At 44.4% G+C, this 27,328-nt stretch overlaps 1 protein-coding gene across 1 annotated transcript in view; it reads right to left on the reverse strand.

Moving 5' to 3' along the window:
- Positions 1–27,328, reverse strand: part of PGM5 (phosphoglucomutase 5) — a 284,610-nt gene that overhangs the window by 36,090 nt on the left and 221,192 nt on the right. Inside the window, exon 10 of the mRNA XM_029613010.1 lies at positions 12,997–13,131. Within this exon, the coding sequence (XP_029468870.1) occupies positions 12,997–13,131 (135 nt within the window). The remainder of the gene's footprint in view (positions 1–12,996; positions 13,132–27,328) is intronic.

Here is a 27,328-nt window from a genome sequence, read left to right on the forward strand (position 1 = left end):
TTCTATCTCACTCTCCCTCAACTCCCTTCCCTCCCCTCTTTTCCCCCTGCTCCTCCTTGCCTAACTCTCTTTTCTCTCTCTCCCTTCCCTCTTCCACTTTCATCCTTCCTCCTTTACCCCCTTTCCCTTCTCACTCATCCCATACCTTGCTCCTCCTTCCCTCCACTCTTACACCTACCACTGACTCCTCCTTGCCTTCCCTCTCTCATCCCCTCCCTAACTACCCCTCACCTCCCCATCTTACCTCACTTGGCTCTCATTCTCTCTCAGTTCCCCTCTTTCAAACCTTTTAACAATTCTGTCTCTAAACAATGCTGCCTCCTAGTCCTCCATCTCCCTCTCTGTCCATCCCAAACACTTCCCTGCCCTCCATTTCCCTTTATCTCTACCCCTCTCAGCTCTCCAGCTCCCTCTTAGTCAACTCTATCCTTTCATTCTGTCTTCCATCTTTCCCTTTCCTCATTTACTCTTTTGCCTATCTCATTTACTGAAATTTTTATGGGTTATCATAAAGCTTGTGATAACTGCACAGAGCGACAGTTACTACCTAGGGAAGCTTGCTGGGCAGACTGGATGGACCATTTTGTCTTTTCTTGACATCATTACTATGTTACTATGTTACCAATGTGGTTGTTTTGCCTTAGACCACCTTGTTTGACTCTCTGACTTCCTACTCCTCTTGTTCTGTTGGCTTCCCCACGCTAAACACTCTCTTTCCCTCCATACCACTTCCAGTCCCCCCTCCTCTTCCTTCCCTCCAGACTCTCTCCTGCTCTTTCTCCTTCTTTCCTCATGTCTTCTTCAGTGCAGCTTCTTCCCCTTAATCTATCGCTCAGGGAGGGTCCTGTCAAGCCACGCAACACTGCTTCTCTGCCCCCACCTGCCCACTTCAGAGGCATCAGTGATTTGGATGGAGGGCTTAGGGGCGGCTCAAGGCAGCCCCCCCCCCCCCCCCCCCGACCTGCAGCCCAAAGGCAAAGCACAGGTCAAATCATCGAGAGGGTCATGGGGGGCAGAGAGTCCCCTTGGAGTCTGGCCCTTCCGGTGATTGGAAATGCTATAGAAGGAGGAAAGGAGGGGGTCAGAATTTCCCAAAGAAATGGCAGACAGGGCATCACTGATGATAGTTCTTGGAAGCTGGCAGTCCTGCTACACTCCCAGGAACACTACAACCTGCCTTCTACATTTCCACAGCATTTGGCCCCCTGGAGAAGTGGGAAATGGGTGAATAGTGGGGGGTCGGTGTGTGGCACACTCTCTTCAGGTCAGTGCAAAGATATCAGACGCACTAGGCAAACTTTACACACTAACCCTCACCACACACAAGTAAAAACTGTGCTTTTATAATAACAGATTGTACATGAAAAAAGATATTCATAGTTTTCCAGGGTAAAAGTATCACAGCAACATGTCTATTATTTTCACATGCATTGCATTGATGCCATCCAGAAAACTCTGCAAAAAACACATTTGTTATTTGGCCTATTGTAAAATACATTTGATGTGGGCTTGGCCCTCAGAAAGCCATGAGTAAACTGAATAATAATAGTAAACTTATTATGAAGTATTTTCTGTTTACACTGTAATCTGCTTAGTACAATATGTTTGCTATAAGCAACCTAGAAATATGTTAAATAAATAAATCTACCATACCAAAACAGCACTAAATGCCAGCACTCAAGCAGTAATAGCCCCACCTTTGAAAATACAACACTACAAATATGACTCCAGATTCTAAAACACCAATACACCTCCTATTAGGAAAATAAAATAAGCCAGGCTGCTGTATCCCTACACAGAAATTACATGCCAGTAGAATATGTCCCTTTGGTCACACATATAGAACACAGATGGATCAACACCAAATACAGAATATAATATAAACAGAAATATGCAGCAAAAACTGAACTGGAACCTGCTTGTACCCTGTTTGCAGTGCAACAATGGAAAAACAGAAACACCATCATTCCTCATAAAACAATAATAAAATCAAGAAATATACGGGCGGATTTTAAAAGCCCTGCTCGCCAGCGCGCCTATTTTCCATAGGCTGCCGGCGCGCGCAGAGCCCCGGGACGTGCGTAGGTCCCGGGGTTTTCTGAAGGGAGCGTGTCGGGGGCGGGGCCGAACGACGCAGCGTTTTGGGGGCGGGACGCGGCGTTTCGGGGGTGGGCCAGGGGGCGTGGTTTCGGCCCGGGACGTTCCGGGGGCGTGGCCGCGCCCTCCGGAACCGCCCCCGGGTCGAGTCTCGGCGCACCAGCAGCCCGCTGGTGCGCGTGGATTTACATCTCCCTCCGGGAGGTGTAAATCCGTGGATAAAGGTAGGGGGGGTTTAGATAGGGCCGGGGGGGTGGGTTAGGTAGGGGAAGGTGAGGGGAAGGTGAGGGGAGGGCGAAAGAAAGTTCCCTCCGAGGCTGCTCCGATTTTGGAGCGGCCTCAGAGGGAACGGAGACAGGCTGCGCGGCTCAGCGCGCGCCGGCTGCTCAAAATCGGCAGCCTTGCGCGCGCCGATCCAGGATTTTAGAAGATACGCGTGGCTACGCGCTTATCTTATAAAATCCAGCGTACTTTTGTTTGCGCCTGGTGCGCAAACAAAAGTACGCGAACGCGCTTTTTAAAAAAATCTACCCCTTAGCATTAATTATAATAGTAAAACTATACTAATAGAAAGAATACATATTTCAAAATGGCTGATGAACAGGACATCAACATTTTTTTAAATGTTCTAAAAAAAATAAATAAAATTAAAATATTTCAAAACAAGATAACATCAAATAACATTCATCAGTTAAATCTAATAAGAATTAAAAAAATTCCCCACTCTCCATACCTGATATATTTTGATTTCCAGTCACCCTAAAACTGTTGTGGATTGGGGGTGAGCGCGAACTTTATCCTCTCTCTCTCACACATACACTGTCACATACACACACATACATACTCTTATATACACCCACAACATCTCTCTCACAGAGACTGACACACTCTCAGGCTCTAAGACCCTCTCTCCCCCCAACCCCCACACACAGGCTCTTACTCCCCCCGGATTCTCTCATACACACACACTCTCTCACTGGCTCCCTCACATACACACACACACACACCCAGGCAAACTGCCAATCATTCTCACACCATTCACCCCACCCCACCCCCCAGGCATGCACACATTCATTCTCTCACTCACACACACACACACACACACATACATACACACACACACACACACACACACAGACCCCCAGGCAGGCACCAATTCATTTTTGGACACACATACCCAGGCAGGATTTTTCTGGCTCTAATGTGAACAGCTGCTGTTTGTTCTCCCAGGGTCTCCTGTGCTGGAAGAGCTAACAGCACTGAAGCTGAGCTACAGGAGCAATGTGGGTGGCTGTGGTCAGTCCATGGGCCCACTGGTGAGGGGCAGGAGACAGTGGCCACGATGAGAAACACAGGTAGATAGTGGTAATGGTGAAAAGTCAAAGGCCAGCAGTGGGGAGGGGTGACAACTGCCATAGCAATAGACCACCAGTGTGAAGCAGGAGCTGGTGACCACGGTGAGAGGGAAAGATGCTACCAACTATTGTTCCTGCCAGCAGCTGTGATGTGCGGGGCCGGTGGAAGTGGCGCTGGTGGCTGTGATGAGAATCTGTGAAGCTGGCAGTGACGGCTGCTACCATAGTGCTGGGATGGTCAGAGTGTGTGAGAAGGAAGGAGGGCTGAAGGCAGCCTAGTGGAATGTGAGGAGGAAACCAGAAAGAGAGGGAAGGATTCAATGAAAGAGGCTGCAGAGAGAAAGCTGGACAGGGAGTGGTGTCTACAGAGGAAAATAGGGGATGTGGACAGGGGAAGTGAAGCCTGTGGAGAGAAGGAAGGACGGAAGGAATGTGGAAGGGGGAGAGGTTAAACAGAGGAAGAAGAAACCTGCAAAACAAATGCCAAATAGAAGTCCTTTTCTCTGTGCTTCTTCAGCAGAATTTTCATGGATGTAATTTTGGCATTGGTTTGCCTTTCTTGATGGAATCTGAACTGGTTTTCACTGATCTTTGCCATGTTCCTTATTAGAGGTTAAATCCATAAACTGCTATTATGGTAATTAATAAACAGTAGTAGCTTGTGATTTATCTAATGTTTGGGTACTTGCCAGGTTCTTATGGCCTGGATTGGCCTCTGTTGGAAACAGGATGCTGGGCTTGATGGACCCTTGGTCTGACCCAGTATGGCATATTATTATGTTCTTATGTTCTTATTTTCACACAGACAAGACCCTAGGAAGGCACCCATTCATTCACCCTCCTATACCCAAGCAGTTACACATACACATCCACACACAGGCTCTCACCCTCCTTCCCACCGACACACACAGGCTCTCCCCCTCCCACTCACTCACACACACACACAAGGTCTCCCACACCCACACAGGCTCTCACCCCCCCTCCAACACACACACAAACAGTCACCCATCTACCCAGGCAGGCGGTCACCCACCCGCACACACACACACAGGCATACATACACACACAGGCAGTCACCCAACCACGCCCATAAAGCCTAGGCCTTTTTCTCAGCCACCGCATCTTCCTTCTCCTCCTCTTCTTTTCGTTCGTCGCGTTTATCCCAACTTCATCTCCTGCTGCCAAGACCCGCAACTCCTGCTGCCTAGAGTTGCCACTGAGCAGATCGTGCAGGGGTTTGGTTTATCTCTGCTCGATCCGAGTTTGACTCTGGAGGCAGGGTAAGGCAGCAGCAGCTGCGGTTGAGGTGTTTTGGAGGGGCACTTTTTGCCACTCCAAATTTCTTCCACCCGAGGCCGTCGCCTCACCCTGCCTCATGATAGAATCGCCCCTGGGAGGGCCCATTTGAATCACTCAGCATCATTCCTCTATGAGCTATCAGCCTGGTGGGAGGGTCTTACAAGTTTGTGCAGCATTGCTCCTCCCCTTCTGGGTTAGTGGCTCTGTGGGAGGGCTTTCCTCTTCTCTCTCAGTCAAGAGTGTACAGGAGGACTTTGCTGGGGTGTGCAACATCGCTCCTTGTCTGCAGTCAGTGACCTAGGTCCGAGACCATTTATGTCCTACGCCCCATAGCAACTGTAATGGTTTCTATCTCCATTGTCTAGTCTAGAGATGTGCTTCAGGTAAAGATTTTGTATTGAGCTTTGTTTCGGGCCCCCCCCCCCCCCCCCTGAGAATTTTGTTTTTCCCACGGTTCGGGGGTTTTTTTCGGGAGCCCCGATTTTCGGGTTAGTGCACACTAATGGGAGTTGGTGTGCGTTAACTCCCGATAGTGCGCACTAACCCGGCAGAGTTAGCGCGACCGCTAACTCAAAAATGAATTTTTTCTAAAATTTTGGAAAAAATTCAATCGTTTTTCGGTTCTCCCGAACCATTCTGAATTAGGCAATTTCGTTGAAATTGCCTAATTCGGGAAAAATGATTGCACATCCCTGGTGTCTACCACTGACACAGTAGTGTCTATAAAATAGAAAAAAGGACTGTGCTTACCTGCCAAAAATGAAATTAGTTAAAAAGAAAGCAGCAAAGTAGTTTGGTAGAGATGATACCTTTATAAGGTTAATGAATGTTTCAAGATGCTAACCATGTAAGATTGCCAACTGACTCTATTTCTGCTTTGCCCTTACAAGGCTTTTGAGTTTGGCATGGACTCAATAATAGTTGTACAGTCTGTGATTAACAAGGCACAAATATTTGTATTATTCTTTATCAAATGCAATTTTATAGTTATAAAGAGCTCCTTCTGGTTCTCTCTAGTTCAGGATTAAGCCAATCCTTGTTTGAGGAGGAAACATAGTGGTAGTGTGGCTGGTTGGCTGTTCTGTGTGGGAAAGGTGAAATGGTGAGTTCCTCCAGTAGAGAAATACTTTTTATGTTGTGGAAGATTTTGTTTTCCCTCAGACCCCTGTTGTTCTCAATGTGAGAAGAATGGGTTTCTATGGGACAAATGTAGAGCCAGAGGGAGCCTTTCCTTTATTTTGAAAACCCACGTTTGTTAACATTTGCTTCTGGACATCTAAGGGTAGATTTTCAGACGTATGGACGCCCGATTTTATAACATGCGCGCCTGCAGCCTTCCCTCCCAGGTGCTCCAATTTAAGAGCGGCCCGGGAGGGAACTTCCCTACTCCTAACCTTCCCGTCCCCTAGCCCTATCCTAACCTCCCCCCACCCAAAATGTTTGTCCTACCTTTTGTGCCTGCCTCGGGGCAGGCACAGGTTGTGTGTGTTGGCACCCTGCCGGCAGGCGATCCCCCGGCACAGCAGCAAATGGCCGCTGTGCCAGGGGCCTGTAGCCCCACCCCTTCCCTAGGGTTTTACGCGCGTAGCCGGACCTTTGAAAACAGGCCCGGCGTGCGAAGGTGTTTTAAAATCCGGGCCTTAATTTTTCGCTCTCATCTATAAAAAGGGCTTTTCTTTTACTTTTTTCTGAGTTCCCATTAACTGGGAGCTCAGCCTTATGTTTGACTTAAAAAGGGAGAGGTCCCTTCACTGAGAAGGAATCTGGGAGATCATTTGTATATAAAAAAAAAAAAAAAAAATAAGGGATGACTTTCAGTCATCCAAAGGAAAGGAGCAGAAGGAGAGGAGAAAGCCGTTACCATGTATCCCTGCAAGGGTTCACTTATAGCTACTGAAGATTATGGAAGAGGAGAAGTAGCAACAGTATCAATCTGGTACTTGGAGGAGAACAGGGATTCATAAAGAAAACTACTGCAGAGGTAGGAGATACAGTTAATTCAACTTCAGTCGGAAGGAAGGTTACATCTGCCCCTTACAAAGGAGAGAAAATATAAATGTCAAGAACTGAATAATAGGCTTTTCATTCATTAATAAATTTATAGAACTGAAGAAGTCACAAATTTATTAAGGAACTTAATTATAACATCTAAACATGAATGCAGCTGTAAAGATCATTATCATCATTGTGCATCAATTCAGTAAAAGTACTGTTAGAGACCAGGTTTCCAGTGTGCTCCCTACTAAATAGATAAGTCAGCACTCATCATCACTGCTGTATGCAAGAATTGAATTCTGAGAAAATAATTGCATGCAATGCACAGGGCCTAGAAGACAGGGAATCTTGGAGAAAAATGTAATTTGATATCAAGGGAAGTGTACCATCAGTGACTATGTTTGAAATATGGATCTCTGAAACCTCTATCCAGGAATAACCAACCCAGGGGGTTACATTTATAAATATATAAATGCACACCTTTGTGCCTTGTTCACAGACTACACATGTATTATTGAGTCTTTCCATGTCATTCCTGAAAGGCCTACAAGGGCCTAATAATTCAGGAAGTATATGCCATCCATATACTTTAATCAGTAACAGGAAGCCTCTTTTCTGACAAGCTAACACCCACTGTGCTCTTTCCTTTTGTGAACCAGTCTCCACTGATGAGGTCCTCAAATGTTACCAGAATGTTCATCAAAAGGAAGGGCATTTATTGTCCTGGTGGAAGAAGTTGACAGCCCTCTGCTTTACAAGAACATTAACTCAAGAAATATGACAGCAGAAAAAAAGACCATATGGCCTAGCCAGTCTGCCCATCCGTCCAATTAATTTAGCATCACTTCCTTAGAGATCCCCTGCATTTATCCCCTATTTTCTGAAATTCAGATACTGTTTTTGTCTTCACCACTTCCACTGGGAGGCTGTTCCATGCATCCACCACCCTACGATTCCTACCATTAATCCGGAATCTTTCTGCTTTCACCTCACCTCATGACCCCTTGTTCTAGCGTTTCCTTTCCATTGAAAAAGGCTCTCACCTCCTGTGCCTTTGAGATATCTGAATGTTTCTATCATATCTCTCCTATCTTGCCTTTCCTCTAGAGCAGTGGTTCTCAACCTTTTATCTGTTGGGACACACCTGACAGATGGTTTTCACAGGCGTGATGTAAACATGCACTCCGCATCCACAGGAACCCCCCTGACCTACCAATAATGGGTGCAAAGCAGAATTAGAACATTTACCGTAAAAAAAAATATATTCTGGTGTCATCTCAGTATCAGTAACACAAACTTTCCCTACTACCAGGTGCAATAGTCCTTCTTATGAAAAGACAGCAGTTCACCACCAATACATGTCCTCTTGAGAAAACACAACAAACAAGACTGATACAAATGTCTACATGCTTGTAAAATAGCTCACCTCAGTCATACACACAAAACTGACCTTCACCAAATACAGAAAGACCACAAATTACTAATATGGAGACAGAAACTGGAATGGACCCCCCCCCCCCCCCCAAAAAAAAAAAACAAAACAAAAAACCTCTGCATGCAGTGCACAACTGGAGAAATGGAAAGAGAAATATAGCACCTAACAGACTCTCAGGATTTGCAATAATGCACACAAACTAACCCGCACAAAGTTACACCTGTATTGTGGAACTCACTCAAGCAGTAACAATCCATCCTATGAAACACCAATGCACCTCTTATTAGAAAACAGAACAAGCCAAGCTGTTATAGATCCCTATACAGAAGCTTGCAGAAAACCCTTAGCTGGGTCACACATGCAGAACACAGACAGACCCTTACCAAATACAGAACAAAGAGACAATAAAGCTATACCAGGTTTAGCTTCTTGCTGTTTCCAGTTCAGTTTTTGTCTGCACATTTCTATTTATACATTCCTCAAGAAATATAAAATCATTGTAAAACTATACTAATAAAGAGAATACATGTTTCAAAACAACTGATGAATAGAATAATATCCAATAATTACAGACTTATAAAAATTATTACAAATTCTCCAAACACCAATAAAATATTTCAAAACAGCAGACACAACACACAATAATACCCAATAATTAAAATGGCAGTCAATTAAGAAAAATGAACTTAAAAAGCTACCTTAACTTACCCTCTCCAGCAACTCTCCTACTCCTTTCCCTTGCAGGCCAGTAGCACACCCCAGAAGCAGCAGGGGCTACTGAAGCTCTTTCTTCATGGTCCTCTTCCTTAGGGCACAAGACCAGTCTCACTGTCTCTTACATACACACACACCAGTCACACCCCCATGACCAGTTTTGTGTCTCACACACTAGTCACCTCCCTTGCCAATCTCTCTTTCAGACACACACATGAGCCACCTCCCTGTCTAGTCTCTCTCTCTCTCACATGCACACCAATCATCTCCCTGACCAGTCTCTCTCTCTCAATCCCACACATGCTCTCTCTCTCACACACACACATGATCTCTCTCACTTAAACACAAGCTCTCAGTCACAAACATTCTCTCTCATACACACGCTGACTTTCTCTCAATTTCACTCACTCCCCCCCCCCCCCCACCCCTACCCCCAGCACAAATGGGAGCTACAGCAGTCTCCTTCTCTAGCCCCAAGGCCTAAGAAATAATCCGATTGGCTGTGGGGACTAACACTGCCGTCTCCCATTGCAGATCATCAGCTGTTTTTCTCCGAGCCCGCACTGTTCCTTGGGTCGATGCTGCCTCTACTTCTGAATGCAGCAAGGCCCTTTCTTCTTCCCATGCGCCCTGCTCAGTATCACTTTCTCTTCTGAGCCGCGGAAGGCAGGAAGAAGAAAAGAACATGCTGCAGTTGCCAACTCCCACTGGTGCCGTTCCCATCCGAGCTTGAGCATGTTGACAGCCCAGGCAGCAACGGCAGCAGTGCAAGGTTGTCTGCAGTCTTTCGCTGGGGTGAAAGGAGTGGAAGGAGTGAAAGGAGTGGAAGAGAAGAGCAGCCGGGCCAGCGGGAGTGCGCAACACACCTGCCAGTACTTGGTGACACACTGGAGTGTCATGATACACCCGTTGAGAATCGCTGCTCTAGGGTATACATGTTTAGATCTTTAAGTCTATCCCCATGTGCTGTAGAATGAAGACCACTGGCCATTTTAGTAGCCACCCTCTGGACCGACTCCATCCTGTTTACATCCTTTTGAAGGTGCGGTCTCCAGAATTGTACACAGTATTCCATATGAGGTCTCACCAAGGACCTATACAGGGGGAAAATCACCTCCCTTTTTCTGCTGATCATTCCTCTCCCTATGTAGCCAAGCATCTTTCTGGATTTTACCATCATTTTATCCACTTTAAGATCATCAGATACAATTACTCCCAGATCCCACTCTTTCTGCTTAGAAGAATTTCACCTCCAATACTGTACCTTACCCTTGGGTTTTTGCATCCTAAATGCATTACTCTGCATTCTTTTTACCATTCAGTCTTAGCTGCCAGACCTTCGACCATTCCTTGAGCTTCACTAGCTCCCTCCTCATATTTTCCACTCCTTCCTGGCTGTCCACCCTGTTACAGATTTTGGTATCATCGGCAAAAGACAAACCTTGCCTGACAACCCTTCCGTTATGTCGCTCACAAAAATGTTGAAAAGAACTGACCCAAGGATTGATCCCCTAGTAACAACCCCCTCCCCAGAGAAAACTCCATTTCCCACTACCCCTTTGATACCTGCAGGTCATTGTTACATAACTCCAATTGAAAATTCTAATTTAAACAAAGCTTAACAAATCATTGCTTTTAGTCCAAACGTCTGTCCTAAAAATGTAAAAAAAATGCATATTCAGAGGTCTTTACCAGCCAGATAAGAAGCTTCTGGAAATCACTCAGAATGGAGGGTTTCCCATTCCTACATTAGGCTAGAAATGAGTTCCTTCTTTGACACTAATTTAAGATTTCCAAAGGAAGTTTGTAATAGCAACCATGGCCTCCAGATCTGGGTATTCCATATTAATGCACTGCAGGTTTAAAGGTCAGCAGCTCTGCATCAGTTGTCAGCAAATGCCCAACACCCTGTTCATTATGGCCTCAAATTTATGAAATTTCTGAACCATGTTAAGTGGTTAAACACCCATAAATATTTAGTCTGTGGGTTTTTTGTTTTTTTTTTACCTCATGTGACTATGATGATATACGGGTTGGATGCAAGAAATTTCAGATCTTTCCCATGGTGTTTAGCTCTGTGCATAATTTTTTTTTTTTTTTTTTTGCACTCTACTGCATTTTTCAGGATAGAAAGGCCAATGGCTTTCATAAAAGACACAGCTCTTCTATCAGTTACTTAACAAAATGATACCCAGTAGCAGAAAGTTGACAAAAAAGTGTGAGGATAATTTGTGTACAGTATGTGGCAGTACAGGATCGCACAGCAGGATTACGGTATTCTAGTAGGACTGCTGCTTTGCCTTTCAAAGCGTACATGTCCTTGTTAATGCATTCCATGCCGCTCTGTTTCATAAAGCTGTGAGCATTTCCCATTATTCGCTCAAAGCCCCCTTTTCTTGGCACTGCTGGGGTCCAACAAGCTGACATTCTAATCCTGCAGCCACGGAAGCAACCTAAACACATTCCAAATTAGCGGTGTAGCTACGTTTCTGAACCTTGAGGCAATGCCAACAGTCTCCATGGAAATTAAAAAAATCAATAGATTTATACTTCTCTAATCTTGGAGGACACATGGCTGGCAAAACTAAAAGATTTCAGGAGGCCTAGACCTACTTAATCAGTACATGGTAATGAGAAGGAAAAAAAAACCCATTGTTTTTTTCACCATGAAAAAAAGTTACCTCCTTTAACAAAATTTGTAATCCTAAATGTATGCTTTAGATGACCTAAAAAAATACAAATGGGCCAACTTACAAAAGATATGGCTTGGCATAAAATGCAGAAGCATAATCAGAACCAGCACTAATGGGGACCTACAGTGGCTTGGGAATGTGCCAGAGAACTGTGGTGTCTGGACCCCAGCTGTTTCTTCAGGCAAACATATTATTTACACAAAATGAACAGAGAAAAAGCTGCTTACCTCAGCAGTAATGAAACAAAAGTGATAACAGTTACACATACACAGTTTTGGCACAGTTCCTCCCTTCCTACGTCTCTCTGGGACCTTTCGTTCCCTCCTGGGCCTGCTTACTTATCCCCCCTGCTAAGGCAAACTTTCTTGGACCAAGATTCCCTTCTGAGGAGTGGTTTAAGGTGGACCAGGCTAAATGCATGGTCCTGGACTTTTAAAGGGGGTCCTTGTATATACAACACTCACTTTGAGCACGGGTTTGGAAAGCAAGCAACTAAACCTAAAAATCTAAATTTTCTCACACTTCTGCACTGTCCTTGGCACTGGTATACCTAGCTTAGCAGCATCCTTTTTCACGCAGATCCCCATGGACCAGAATCTATGAACAACTTATGACAGCACGAACCATCACATTCCTTTCATTAATACCACCACGAACTACGAACTAAGTGCGAAGCCCGGTGACCATTGCAGGAAGTTTTATCAAATCTTCTGCACAGTTCCAAAATTGCCCCTAAGTGAAAGATGCATATCAGTGGTACCAATAAGTGACTTATGTTTCCTCCGAAAAAATATTAACAAATAAAAAAAGTTTTTGTAGCCTAGAGGCAAGTTGACGCTGCTGCTATAATGCAGCAGCTCACAAATACACCCCCTCATACCATTAATCCGTAGAATGGAGGCTTCCTCCCTGTGGATGCTGAATTCTTCACAGCATACTCAGGAAGGCCACCAGTGTGCAGAATGCGTGTCTTTGTCACATGCACGCTGCCAGAGGGTGACACTGGTAACTTTTTAACAACCCACTTGTACATTACTCCAAATATGCAATATGAAACTGAGAGATAAAAGAAAAAAAATAAGACTGGTAAAGGAAAGAAGAAAGTACAAAATAGAACTGAAATCATTGTTAATTTTATATATAAATACACTTGGAAGATGTATTTCCTGGAATGTTCTAGCTTCAAAAAGCAAAAGTTATGTACTGACACATGCTCTGATATTTTATTAGGTATGGTAGATTGAAATTTTAAGAAACACACAGGGCAATTTAGCTTCTAACATTCAATATCTGGAAACCAATAGCGTCATTGACTGTATTTGTCAGATGTGCTTTCATTAACAGTTCACATAGCACAGTATCTAGATGGCATCTGGCTAACCAAAAGATCCTGTTTAGTCATTATTACCTGTGGCTCCTTATTGTGTTTGCTGGGATCCTTTTCATAGCTCTCAGCATAGATCCTGAGGATAGTTCCCGCGCTAGCAGACGCACTCAGCCTGAAGATGATCCTGGAAGCATCTGACAAGATAATCCTCAGGCCCTGAAAGATTTAAGTGGCACAGTACATTCTGAATACAAATGACTCCAGAGGAACCTTTACCTCCCACGCCAGTGTGTCTCAAAGAGTTAGGAAACAATGCTTGCATTATAAGGAACAGTATGTCAAAATATACTGCATCTCCTAGGGCCTTGAGATAGTTAATTATGCTGTTGGTTGGACCAAGTGACATTAGTTGGAAATTTTCCCACTGGCACAGGAAAACAAGAGGCAAATTCAAACTGAAGAGAGAAGACCAGGACTGGCATATACATTTGTGCTTTTTATATGAGTTTAGAACAGAAATTTTCAGATTGAACACAGAGGTCAGACATTATCACACTTTAAAATGTATGCCAGCAGTATTAATCAGCTGACCAGTGATTCTAGCAAGGGAAAAGCACAAGCGGGTCAGGACACTTGTCCAGTGGCCAAACAGTTCATATTTTTTTTCACACATTTTGAAAAGGTAATCCCCACTTTCTAAGTAATGGAAATACTAATGGCTTACTCGGCTATATTCAGCCCTTATCTGGTTAAATTCTAGCTGGGTAACTAGTTAGCTGGATAAGTCAGAGGCATTTCAAAGGTGGGTGGGAAGTGTTCTGGGAAAGAATAGAGATAGCTGGATAAGTTAAATGACTAACTCTAAAATTCGAAGATAGCTGGTTAACTCATCCAGCTAAATCTGGTCGGGCCACAGGGCAGTCCTAAAGTTAGCTGGTTGTACTTAACTTTAGGATAGCTGGGTATATTCAGCAGTACTGATGCACTGACTATACACTTGCTAGTTATATAATAACCGGCTAACTAGCACTGCTATGCAGCGGCTAAATATGGACTTCACTGGTATTATCTTGATAGATAATCATTTTTGCTAATTTAATGAGGATTATCCACCTAATAGGGCTAAATGAAATGACACAGGGTCTCTTGCTTCATGGTCAGGTAACTTTGCTGCACAGTTCTTGTTCAACATCCAGACACAGCCCAATGTAACGGCATTAGAAATGGACTGAACACAAGCTCAAAAGTACACAGTCATTTTATTCATGTTTAAAAGATTACATTTCCATTCATGTCACTAAAAATGTAGCCCACAAGTTCTTGATAGCTCCTGTTAATTATATGCTAGAGATGGGGCCAGCTTGCAAACACATACTTGTGCTTCTAGGAAGCAGGAAGATTAGCATATCCTTTTCTAGTCATTAAGTATGACTGTGGGAAGCACTCTACTATTCACATTCTTTTAACAGCACTAAAATGCAATCATTTGAACACCCCATGATAATTCAGGATATAGATACTCAAAGATTAAAAACTCATAAAAGTTCAGGAAGGAAATTCTCAGGACTCCTCTATCAAAATTATTTTTCCATAGCCACAAAATGAGAGTAAACCTTTTCCAAATAAGAGTCTTAGAGAGATCCTTATTTTATTTCTCTCTTTTTATTGCTCTATAACTATCTACCCATTCATATGTATTTCTCTCTATCTTCATCATTCTTTTTCAAATTTATTATATGGGTACCTAAAATGGTACATCTGTCAGAGAACCCTAAAATAGGGCAAGTAACACCACTAACGTTTTTAATGATTTGAAACATGCTTAATGTTGCAAGCTTTATTACACAATGGCAAAGAATATCAAAACTATTCAAAAAATAAAACTGGCACAATAACACACATATTTATCAATTGCCCTAGTCAGTCATTCCTCATTCATACCGCTAAACTCTCTGTAGTGTTATGCATTTATAACATGATTAGACATCAACATAAAACATTGTCAAAATATATACAAAGTGCTTGCAATGAAACAATGACACACTTGCAATAGAGCTGGACTGCAAGAAAAATACTTTGGGGTAGATTTTAAGAGGCGCGCGAACAGCCTACTTTTGCTTGCGCATCAGACTCAAGCAAAAGTACGCTGGATTTTAGTAGATACGCGCGGAGCCGCGCGTATCCACTAAAATCCTGGATCGGCGCGCGCAAGGCTATCGATTTTGTATAGCCTGCGAGCGCCGAGCCGCGCTGCCTCCCCCCGTTCCCTCCAAGGCCGCTCCGAAATCGGAGCGGCCTCGGAGGGAACTTTCCTTTGCCTCCCCTCACCTTACCCTCCCTTCCCCTACCTAACCCACCCACCCGGCCCTGTCTACACCCCCCCCTTACCGTTGTCGGGGGATTTACGCCTCCCGGAGGGAGACGTAAATCCCCGCGCGCCAGCGGGCCTGCTGCGCGCCGGGCCGCGACCTGGGGGCGGGTACGGAGGGCGCGGCCACGCCCCCGGGCCGTAGCCACGCCCCGTACCCGCCCCCAAAACGCGGCCGACACGCCCCCGAAACGCCGCGTCGACCGGGCCCGCCCCCGACACGCCCCCGACACGCCCCCCTCCGAAAACCCCGGGACGTACGCGAGTCCCGGGGTCTGCGCGCGCCGGTAGGCCTATGTAAAATAGGCTTACCGGCGCGCAGGGCCCTGCTCGCCTAAATCCGCCCGGTTTTGGGCGGATTTAGGCGAGCAGGGCGCTGAAAATCCGCCCCTTTGTGAATTGCAAATGAGTCACATGGAAGATACCTTCATTAAAAAGGGGATACAGTTGGATCACAGTCCACAAGAAAGGAATCGGATACTTTGTAATTGTTTCACAGGACTGTTGTTCCAATGATGTTTCTGTAGTCTCTGTTCTACGTCTGCTATATCCTGTATTCTCTCTGTCCCTACACAGGCCTCTGTTTTACTGTCCAGGCTTCCTCAGGGGAAAACACTGTACGTATCTATTCTTGCGTTGATACTATGGACTGTATTTAGTGAAGAGGACTCAATCTCTTATTGTTGATTCTTTATATGTCAATTTGCCAATTCAGTGTCTTAAGACTTCAGCTATTGTTAATTAACAGCTTGCTAAAAGCAGCATAATCATCTGAATTTCGAATGTCTTCTTAGCGTGTTGGAATACTTTCAAGTCTCTGCGCTGGAACTGTATCTGAAGCAGACCTCTTTGCAGTACAGACGCTGTGATGCTGTTGTCACACACACATGCACACATACATATAGGACCTGTTCACATGGGGCCTGATTTTCAAAAGCATTTACACACTTAAAACTGGGTTTTACATGCATTCTGGAGCCACTGCTTTTTAATATATTTATAAAAGTCCTGGAAATGGGAATAACATATGAGGTGATCAAATTTGCAGATGAAACAAAATTATTGAAGGTTGCTAAATCACAAGAGGATTGTGAGAAATTGCAAGAGGACTTTGTAAAACTGGGAAACATGGCAAGTGAAATTTAATGAGGACAAGTGCAAAGTGATGCACTTAGGGAAGAGAAACCCAAATTATAGTTACAAAATGCAAGGTTCCATATTAGGAGTCACCACTCAGGAAAAGGATCTAGGCATCATCACTGAAAATATGTTGAAATCTTCTCCTCAGTGTGCAAGCAGCAGTCAAGAAAGCAAATATAATGCTAGGGATTATTAGGAAATGAATGGAGAATAAAACGGAATATCATAATGCCTCTGTCGTGCTCCATGGTGCGACCTCATTTTGAGTATTGTGGGCAGTTCTGGCCACCACATCTCAAAAAAGATACAGCAGAATTAGAAAAGATACACAGAAGGGTAACCAAAATGATAAAGGGGATGGAATGATACCCCTATGAGGAAAGGCTAAAGAGCTTAGGACTCTTCAACTTGGAGAAGAGACGACTGAGGGGAGATATGATAGAGGTCTATAAAAAAATAAATGAAATGGAATGAGTAAATGTTAATCAGTTGTTTACTCTTTTGAAAAGTACAAAGACCAGGGGACACACAATGAAGTTACTAGGTAATACACTGAAAGCCGATAAGAGAAAATATTTTTTTACTCAATGTACAATTAAGCTCTGGAATTCATTGCCAGAGGATGTGGTGAAAGCTATTAGGGTAGCTGCGTTTAAAAACGGTTTGGACAAGTTCCTGGAGGAAAAGTCCATAAACCATTATTAACATAGAGTTGCAGATATCATAAAAATATAAGAACTGCTTATTCTTGGGATAAGCAGCTCAGAATCTATTTACCCCTTGGGATCTGCCAGGTACTTGGCCATAGTTGGAAGCAGTGTACTGGGCTTGATGGACCCTTGGTCTGACCCAAGTATGGCAAATCTCATGTTCTTAGGGCTTCTGGGGGACAAGGAAATATCTACAGTATCTGAATGTAATCCGCTTTGAAGTGCCTGAAAAAGTGGAATATAAATACTTTCATACAAATACATTTCTTATCAGTGCATTAGGCTATGAGCATTTGCAGTACAAGTAGTCCTCTTTGGTATTTCTGTTATCACCTTCACTGCCATCAGCGGCTACAAGAAGTACTCTTTTTGAGCTGTTTTTGCAGCACTGATAGTCAGCACTTGCAAACCACTAGGGAACCAGATGAACACTTTTGTGTTCTGAAACTATGGAGACCAGTTGAGCACATCCCCAAGGTTTCCCCCTCTCACTATCCCCCTTTCTCTCTCTGGTGTATGTCATGTGTATAGTGGATGATGCTTGGTCTGGATGATAGGACTTACTGCTTGATGTAGCTGCCTCTTCTGTTACTGTCCGTACAATGCCTGGCAGCTGAACCCAATCAGAATACAAATACTTTAATAAATCATTACGGTACTAGTTAATCTATGCACTGTTTAAGCCTCTTCTCTCTATTTCTCTTTCCTTGATTTTCTTTCAACATGTTTAACACCTTGCTGCTTTTTTTTCACTGTAGGTTTCTAGTTCTCCTGTCAATTTCCAGTTCTTTATGCTCTCCGTGTTGACGGAAGCTGGAGATGCTGCAGAGGCAACGTTTACAAAGCCTGCGGGGAAGGAGTCAAGGTAATTTAATTATTTATAAACATTCATCCTTTTCCTAAATTAGTCTCAAGGCGGATTGCAAACAAAATTACAATTAAAATGACAATCCAAATAGCAATCAATCAAAGCGAAGAGATGAAACATGAGATCAGAGGACGGCGACCCCTAGTGGCTGGATTCAGGGCCCATGCTCGCAGGGTTCCGGAAGGACAATCTCCCCACCCCATCCGAGGACTGCACAACAGAAAGTCGGGAGGGGGAAACTCTCCAGGTAATTGCAAATTACGGCTCATGGCATCAGATCCCACCCAGCCTTAGTAGCTGGAAGCCCAACACAACAGAAGGAAAATGCTGGATCAAAAAAAAAAAAAAATACTGCAAAAGTTGCAGAAACATTTGAATCTAAAAGCTTGCTAACAAAAACGCTACGGCTACCTAGATGCACCTTTCTTTATTCATCTAATTGGTATCACAGAGTAGAACATTCACAACTTTCTTAATTTCCTTCTCTATTTTACTTTCAAAGCCACAACTGCATTTCTTTCTTGTGACATTTTGCACTTTGGATTTAAGATGACGCACAGACTGAAGTGTGCGTAGGAGGGGGGAAAAACAACACTGGAGAAAAAGGAGATGGCTTGAATGCACCGACTCTAAGTAACAGCGGTGCTCACTGGTGAGAGGAAGGGAAATGAAGATTGAAGAGGTGACAAAAGTAAGCCAGGAGATCTTCCAACATAAACACAGCCAAATAAGCCGTGTTTATGTTGGACGTGTGTTTGGTTCTGCCCCGAACTCCAGCTCATTAAGCAGCAGCAAGGTTGGTGGTACACAGCAAGGAACTGAACTCACCCGCAGTGAATGCTTTTGCCATATTTATGCCCACACATATGCATGCCAGGAAGCTAACAGAAAAGAGACTGAATGCCACGCCTTACTGGGTCTGAGTGACGTACAGTATCTTTCACTCCGGGCACTAACTTAAGCCTTAGACAAAATTCACAAGAGCCATGTGCAACCCTTGGGCTGCTTGTACCCAGGCAGTTTCTATTTCAGATGGTACACTAGGAGGTGAATTTTAAAAGCCCAGCACGCGCACAAATCAGGGGATGCACATACAAGCTGGCTTACGCTGGCCGCCCAGATGTATGCATATCTCCCACTGCGCGCACATCTCACTTGATTTCAAAAAGGGGCATGGTGTGGACAGGGTCTTCATGGGGGCGCAGGTGTTTCGGGGCACGGTCAAGAAACGTGTGCATAAATATTTACACGCCTTTGCATGCCGCCCAGGTCCACTGCCACGCAAGTTTTCTTCTGCTAGGGAGGAGGTGAAAGTTGTAAACAAATTAAAACCCAGCCACTTCTGCCAGGTTTAAAGGGTCTGGGGTAACTGGGGGGGAATGTAGGCTATCAAAGCAGGGGTGTTTGGAGGACCTGTTAGCTGGGCAAACTGGTTGATGAACTGGTGGAACTGGAAATGGCATGCACGCGCACCTGCTATAAAATACCCTGACTTACGCAGCAGAATCAGGATTTGTGCGCCCACTTAAAACTGGGTGCACATGTGTGTACAGCCAGGCTATTTTATAACGTGCACGCAAGTTATAAAATAGCTGTATATCAATGGTAGGAATTGGCTGTCTAGCATTCAGGAAATCCCTCAATCGAAGTATATGAAAGAATATATAAGTATTGCCATGTAATCCCACCATGCATTTACAGGGGTATTTCACAATAAAACTTGCACCCAAAGAAATAACTTCCGACTTCATCTGTAAAAATGCCTTGCGTCTGATTTGGGTGGACTTGGCAAGATCGGGATATATTCTTACCAGTTCACCATGGAATACTGTTGTCAAATTCTTATAGTAAGAATGCATAATTAAATTTAATTATTAAAAACCTTCAAAAAAGATCTAAAAACATGGTTGTTCAACAAAGCATACCAACTCACCCAATGAACAGCACAACAACATTGCCCTCCAATCCAACCTGAAGAATAAATGAAATTCATCACAACTATCTACCTTATAAATAGGCTCTGACCGACAGCCTGCAAATGCGCAGTAGAGAGCAGCTTTACCGCGCATGCGCGGGCGAGAGAACACGTCGGTCAGAGCCGAGCGCGACCTCTTACAATATGGCACGGGGAGGAGCAGTAGTGGCGGAAAGAAGCAGCGAGCCTGGTGGTGAGGCGCGCGCGAGGAAGGGACCCCCGGAGACCTCCCATCTGAACCGTCCGAGGGAAGGGGTTGTGGATGAGGGGAAGAAAAGGGAAGATGAGAGGGGATGGAAGAAACAGGGATGTGAGTGAGTAAGTGGGAAGGGTAAGCAGTTGTGGAGGAAGGCTGAGGGAGAGGGAAGGGGTTGTGGATGAGCTGGGGGGGGATAAGAGTGAGGGATGGGATTGAGAGAGGGTGAGGAGTGACTGAGGGAAGGGGAGGGAGGCAGTGGGAGACAGAGGTATGTGAGTAAGTGAGAAGGGTAAGAAGGTGTGGAGAAGAGAAAGAGGGAGTGGAGGAGGGCTGAGGGAGAGGGAAGGGGTTGTGGATGAGCTGAGAGGGGCTTGGAGGGGGGATGAGAGTGAGGAATGGGGAGTGGGGAGTGGTGGGGAGTGGCTGAGGGAAGGGGAGGGAGTGGGAGGGAGAATGAGGGGGGGCGGTGAGGGGAGGGAGGCAGTGGGAGACAGAGGGTGAGTAAGACTGAGGGGAGGGAAGGGATGAGTGACCAAGGTGAATGAGTGAGGGGAAGGGGGAGTGAGGGAGAAAAAGTGTGGAAGGGTGCTGTGTTCAAAAATGGACCGAAAAAAAAAAATTTAATGTAGCCCATTGTTACAGGGCTTAACGGTTTGTGTATTATAAATAAGAAGTGAAACATAAAACTGAACAATAACCTTGCATATGATACCCCTATGTTTAACAACAGTTTGAACCTTTTGAAACCCTGTTTAACCCCCCTTATCCCTGTAACCTTGTATTTTGTAAACCGTTATGATGGCATTATTTTCACGAATCCGAATGATGGTATATAAAACTCGTTAAATAAATAAAAATAAATAAATCTTCCTCTGTATGAAAAGTCACAAGCTGTGTCTCTCTGCTTGTGATCTCCAATGTAGATTCCTCCAAATATTGAGTCAGATTTGCAATATTTTCTATCAGGTTATTTCTAGATGGATTCTGCCTTTGAGAGAGGTTCAAGATCTTCTTTATCACAGGAATCTTTTCTTACCATTAATTTAAGTACTGGGTAAAATAAATGTAAATATAGTAACCTTTGGTGAGCCATTTAATTTTGAAGTTATTACTTGTGTATTTGTTCCTCTGAATTTCCGTACGCCCCCAGACCTATTTTCCTCTATGATGTTGACAAGTGCTACATTTAGCTTATTATTTTGTTCTATTTCTTGATAAGAATGTATGATCAATGTTGATTATTTTTCCTTTATGTAGCACTTGATATTTCTGATAACAAAGAGTGAAATTTTTGTTGTAATTTGTTAAAATGAATAAAGAGATAATAATAACAAAAAAAAGCTGCATATCTGGATGTGCGCCAACGCACATGTGCCAAAGTGCACCTGTGCGCAGGTTTGAAAGTTACTGCCTGTATCTTTAACAAAAGATATATTTTCAGGGTTTCCTGTGTGTGTGGGGGGGGGGGGGGAGGGGAGAGAGATCTCTTTAAAGGCCCTTCACATTGCATTCACTTAATTCTCAATTTAAAGTCCTTTGCACACAGCATGGGTGCTGATAAAATAAGAGAGCAATGAAGTCTCTATTCAATAAAACACATGAGGTTTTTTGCTGGTTTCCAACATTTCTCTTTTACTGATAAGGTGCAAAATGATGGTTTAAAGTCTTTACAGCTGTGTACTTCACTTTTAAGATGGTACAAGTGCTTTTTAAGTAAGTTTGCAACTTCTTACAGTCTCTCAAGTTCAAATATTAAATCCAATTGAATCAATTCTTTTAGTTAACGATATCTTCCTTCCCATTAGATACAGGGTACTTCCCTCCTAATGAAGATAAAGTATCAAAGATGGAATTTACATCATATAGTCTTTTTATCTCCTAACTCCTCCCTGCAGCTTTCTCCTCGCTTTCCTTTTGCAGTATCTTACGTCTCTTCTCCCAAATCTTCAGTAGATGTTCATGAGCCCTGGATGGGTCCAACTTTCTCTCCTCTCTCCCCTTTTCTCCTCCTTCCTCTCAGGATGGCTGCAAATCATCCTCTCCTTGGATCTTGATGATCTCAGATTCCTCTTGCGTGAAGGCAACATCTCCCATTAGATTGAAGAGGAAAATTAAATAAGCTTAACCGAGTCCCAAGGGATCGGGTACTCCAAACTTAAGTAAATGAATTTAAAGTTAAAGAGTGGGCTGGGAGGGTGAAAGAAAACTACCATCCCACTAAAATGCTCCATGGAGGCACCAACTCAATTGCTAGAAAAATCAGAGGGCAGCCAAGACATGCTCCCTCTGCCAAAGCAAAAAAGGAAATCCATAAAGCAAAATGGTAATCTGCTTTATGAACCAGAGGGATACATTCATTGCACGCTTCCACATGGGGGTGCTGCACCCCCACTAGGTTACTTCTGTAACTCTCCCCACACAAATGGTATATTCCTGACTAACCTCTCGAAGGAGACCAACAGCATCCCTACAAGTATCTCCTTTCCCAATACAAAATTCCAGGTAATACTAAAAGTTTGTTTAAGTAGTTGCAAATAATGTAAGCTTTTCCTGAATGCAGACTAAGAACAGAGAAAACCATAATTTTGTAGGATATTTGTGAGTTTTATGCAGATTTCTTTTAGTGAGTGTTTAGGGCATGGGTGGTAATTTTCAGTCGTCAAGAAACACAAATAGGCCTAGTTTTCAGGATAGCCATAATAAATATACATGAGATAAATTTGTATATACTGGTGTAATATTTGCAATGCTGCATTTTCATAGGTAAGGTTGTTACTATTTGAGTGCTGGCAGTTAGTGCTGTTTTGGTATGGCAAACGTACTATATTATAATTGTAATTCAGGTTACTCACGGCTTTCTGACAGCCAAGCCTGCACCCAACATGTGTTACTATAGGCTTAATACCATATGGGTTCCAAGTGTCTTTTTTGCTTTTTTGAAGAGTTTTATGGTTGGGGATACAGCGGGGCATGCAAATATAATGTTCATGTTGTTCTAAGTAATATTTGTACCTCAGAAGGCTGTATTTAAATGTATTTTCCATGTAAAATCTATTATAAATGCATCATTTTAAATTGTGTGTGGAGTGGACTGGGGGGGGGGGGAGAGAGAGAGAAGGTGTAAGGCTTTTAGGTTCACTTTGGGCTGTAGGGGAGCAGGAAGGTGGGGGTCAGTTTTTAAAGTTTGGATCTCAGAAGGGAGTTGGGGTTCTTTCTTGCAGGCCCAGGACAGAGACTGAATAACAAACAAGCGAGGACGGCAATGTTATCGTTCGCACAGTGCAGCAAAAAAAGCTTGCACCAGCCACGTGGGTACAAGTCGGTTATACTAGATTATTGCCTTTCTGGTAATACAGGCCACAGTTTTTCACTGAGCAGTCAGGAGTTTACAAAGTTGCCATGGAAAATCCTAATACTGAAAAGACAGAGTGATAGGGATTAGATCAGATGATTAGTGGTGGCTGAAGGTGCTGACTGCAAACCTCAAGCTCCAGAAATCTGCCTTCCCCTCGCAACTGGCTACAGACAGATGTAAAGTTTCCCTAATTAGGGAACTTGGGCAGCTTGAAAAGACTTTTTGCTGTCCAGACTGAAGGAGATGCTAAGGGAGGGGCAGATAAAATAAGCTGAGTGTTAAAACTGTGGGCTGAAATTCTGTGTACGGTTTCTTAATGCACAGTCCGTTAATGTCTTAAACTCCCAATGCAGAAAGTTAATGTATGCAAATGCAAAAATGTGCAGAAAGAAAATATTTAGCATGCATAAAAACATGATTTGTGTACATAAACTATGTTTTCTGCACAGGAAATTATTTAGCCCATTAAATTTAGCCCTTCTCCTCTCTCCATATAACAAAAAATACATTTTACATAGAACAACACTGAACATTATTTATTTTATTGTATTGATTTATAAAATTTTGCCCACAGACCTCTGCAGGTTATAATAAACATACATAATAGACATATATATAATACAACAATTACAGCTAAAACAAAAATCAAAATCAAAAATAAAACCAACATAACAAACAAAGCAAAAACAATTTCAGACTCTACCTAGAATCATGGGATTCTTGGCAGATTCTGAAAACGTTTACCGGATCAGCATACAAATTATCTAAAAATATTCTACATCAGCTTTTGAAACCATGGAGGTGACTTCAGATGTCCCATTAGGGACATTATTCACATCTGAAAAAGGGACCTATATGGTCTTTTTTAAGATTTGCGGCTCTGTTCTGCGAGCCGTTGCACATACCCCAAAGCCAGAGGGCACCAATCCCAGCACAGCAGGAACGCTGCCGAGCACAGCTCACTCCCTCCCCCCCCCCCCCCCCCCCCCCCCCCCCGCCATGCTGCAGCTAACCTGATTCTTCTCATGGCATGTGTACAGCACCTTCGCTTAAAGTATTTGCAGCGGGAAAATCCCCACAGTGCCCTTTAATGACGCCAGGCAGCACTCACTTCTTAAGGGCTACTCAGACAGCTCACCATTGCCTCAGTAACAGGTCTCCTGCAAAATAGTGCGAGTTGCTCTTGTTCCTGGTTCTAGATTGTCTCAGTGTTCTTGTGTTCCTGGTTCCTGTGCCCCATCCAGCCTTCCTAAATCCTGTTATCCTTGTCCAGCGGTGTCTTATCCTCTTCGTCTTGTCTAGTGTTCTCTGCGTGTCTCAGTCTATCCATGGCCTGACTCTCCAGATCTTGATCTCTTGCTTGGACCTGACCATAAATGCCTGCCACCTGCATCTGACTTCTTAGCTGGACCTAATCACGACAGCTTGCTGCCTGGATCTGACCAAGTTTGTCTGCAGCCTACCCTGACTCCTTCAGTCTGCTGCCTATCTGACCCCAGTGTGCCCTCAAACTCTTGCTTACCAGACTGCTTTAGGAACCCACCTAAGCCCTGCTGGCTGCCGGAACCCAGTGACTCAATCTGTCCTGCTATAGGGTACATTCACCCGCTGTCAGCGTAGGCCTCATAGGTTTGCCTACGAGACTGAATCAACTACGCCACAGCAACAAAGGCTCACACACATGCCACCCATCACAGTCTTGATATCTCATGTAAAACGTTTTTGGATAATATTTACATTAATCCAATAAAATCCATCATAGCCTACAGAGAATCCAGTTTGCTATAGGAGCCATACAGCTAGTAGATCACTGTGTACATATTTTAGTTGCTAAACTGAAAATAAAATGCTTTTATTTCTATCTTTGTTATCTGGGTGGAGTTTTTTTTTGCTCTGGGCTATCTTATTCCTGTTGAACTTGTCTGTTTTCTCCTAACTCCTTGCCATGTTACATTTTTTTCTCTCTCCTATCTTCATCCCTTCCTCCGTTTCCCTTCCCAACATCTATCTTTCCTTCATTTCTCTCTTCTCCATTCTAAATCTGTCCCTTACTTCAGCTTCACTATCTATCCTCTCACACCTGGATCTTATCCTATTGTGTTTGGCCAGTTGCGGGGGGGGGCCCGCCAACACCATGGCTGGGCCCCAGTTGAAGATGTGGCCGGCCGCTGTGCAGGCCCGATGTGCCATGCTAGGGACGCTGCTCAGCTGAGTGCGGTGTCCCTAGGCATACGCGCGTGACTCGGGCACTTTTAAAGGACCCACAGCGGGAAATCCTCCGCGGCACCCCTGGAAGATGTCATAGGCCTCTTCCTATTTAAAGTCTGCTCTGCTCTGCCTCAGACACATTGGCAATCCTTGGAGTTGCTGTTTGTCACTTTGTTCCTGGTACCTGAGCCTACTTCTGTTCCAGTGCCTTGTCTTCGTGTTCCTGGTCCCTTCCTGCTTCTTTGGAGTTCCTGTGTTCTCATCTAGTGGTCCCTCGTCTGTCTTTGGTGTCTTCCTGTTGTTCTGCCTTGCTTTCCCTTCCCTCAGCTTGACTCCTAGGCTTGACCTCAGCTTGGACCTCCAGCTTCATCTTCATTTGGATTCCTGGCTTGACTTCGGACCTCTTCTCGACCATGTTGGATTTCCGCCTGCCTTGTGACCTCTGCTTGATTCTCGTCCTGCTGAACGCTGCCCGCCCTGACCTCAGCCTACTCTCATCTCTGATGTCTGCTGCTTGCCCCAACCTCTTGCTTGGACTAACTTTGTTCTCTTCCTGCTGGCCAACTCTCTCTCTTCTGCGATGGATTGATCTCTGCACAGAGGCCGTGCCTAAGTCCAGCCGGCCCTAGCACCCGAAGGCACAATCTAAGGGGAACGAGGGCCAGTACTGGTGAAGTTTCTGTTGGGCCTCTGTTCCAGCCAACTCCGCCTGCCGACAGTGAGGACCTGCAGGGCTCCTCCCTGTAGGTAGCGGCAGCCTCACCTCAGCCCAAGGGTCCACTTCCACAACCCTCCTATCCTTCATCTCTCACTCTTAGGTTCTCCCTGTCCCAATACTTCAGTTACCCAATTATCCACTCTACCTTCCCCTCTGCCCTAACAGCCACCCTTTCTCACATCACACCCCTTCATTTCCAAATTGATTTTCTCACCCTCTCACAACCATTTAATTTTACTCATCTCCTCTCACATCTCCGCTCTGATTCCCTTACCCCCAATTATCCCCTCTCATAATTTTTCCCAATCATCCTCTCGCAGATTCACTTTCACCTCCAATCATCCCTTTGCAAGCTCTCCCCCCACCCCAATATCCTCTCTGGTTCTCTATTATACATGCTTCCCCATCACCCCTTATGGCTCTCATACACTAACATCCACCCACCCCACCCCCATCACCTCTCTTTCTCTCTTAAACACTTTCTCCTTCCAATCTCTGGATCTGGTGCTCTCTCACTTACCCCCATCAGAATTCTGGCTCTCCTCTCATTCCCCCGACCTCCTCATCTCCCCAGCCCATCACACCTCTGGCTCTTCTTCTCCCATCACCATCTCTTGCTCTCTCTTGTAAATGTGTTAGATGTGTTTCTATCCTTACAGAAACATGGGGGATAACCTGCATGGAGTGGCAGTTGCTACCATAAAAAACTTGCTGGGCAGACTAGATGGACCGTTTGGCCTTTTCCAGCTGTCACCACTATCTATACCTCAGTCCCACCCCATCTCCGGCTCTCTTCACCCCATCACCATCTCTGGCTTTTTACACAGACCCTCCCCCTTCCAGCTCTCTTTTCCTCCCCATCTGTACTCCTC

This window comes from Rhinatrema bivittatum, chromosome 1 (assembly GCF_901001135.1).
Source record: "Rhinatrema bivittatum chromosome 1, aRhiBiv1.1, whole genome shotgun sequence".
Taxonomy (NCBI): domain Eukaryota; kingdom Metazoa; phylum Chordata; class Amphibia; order Gymnophiona; family Rhinatrematidae; genus Rhinatrema; species Rhinatrema bivittatum.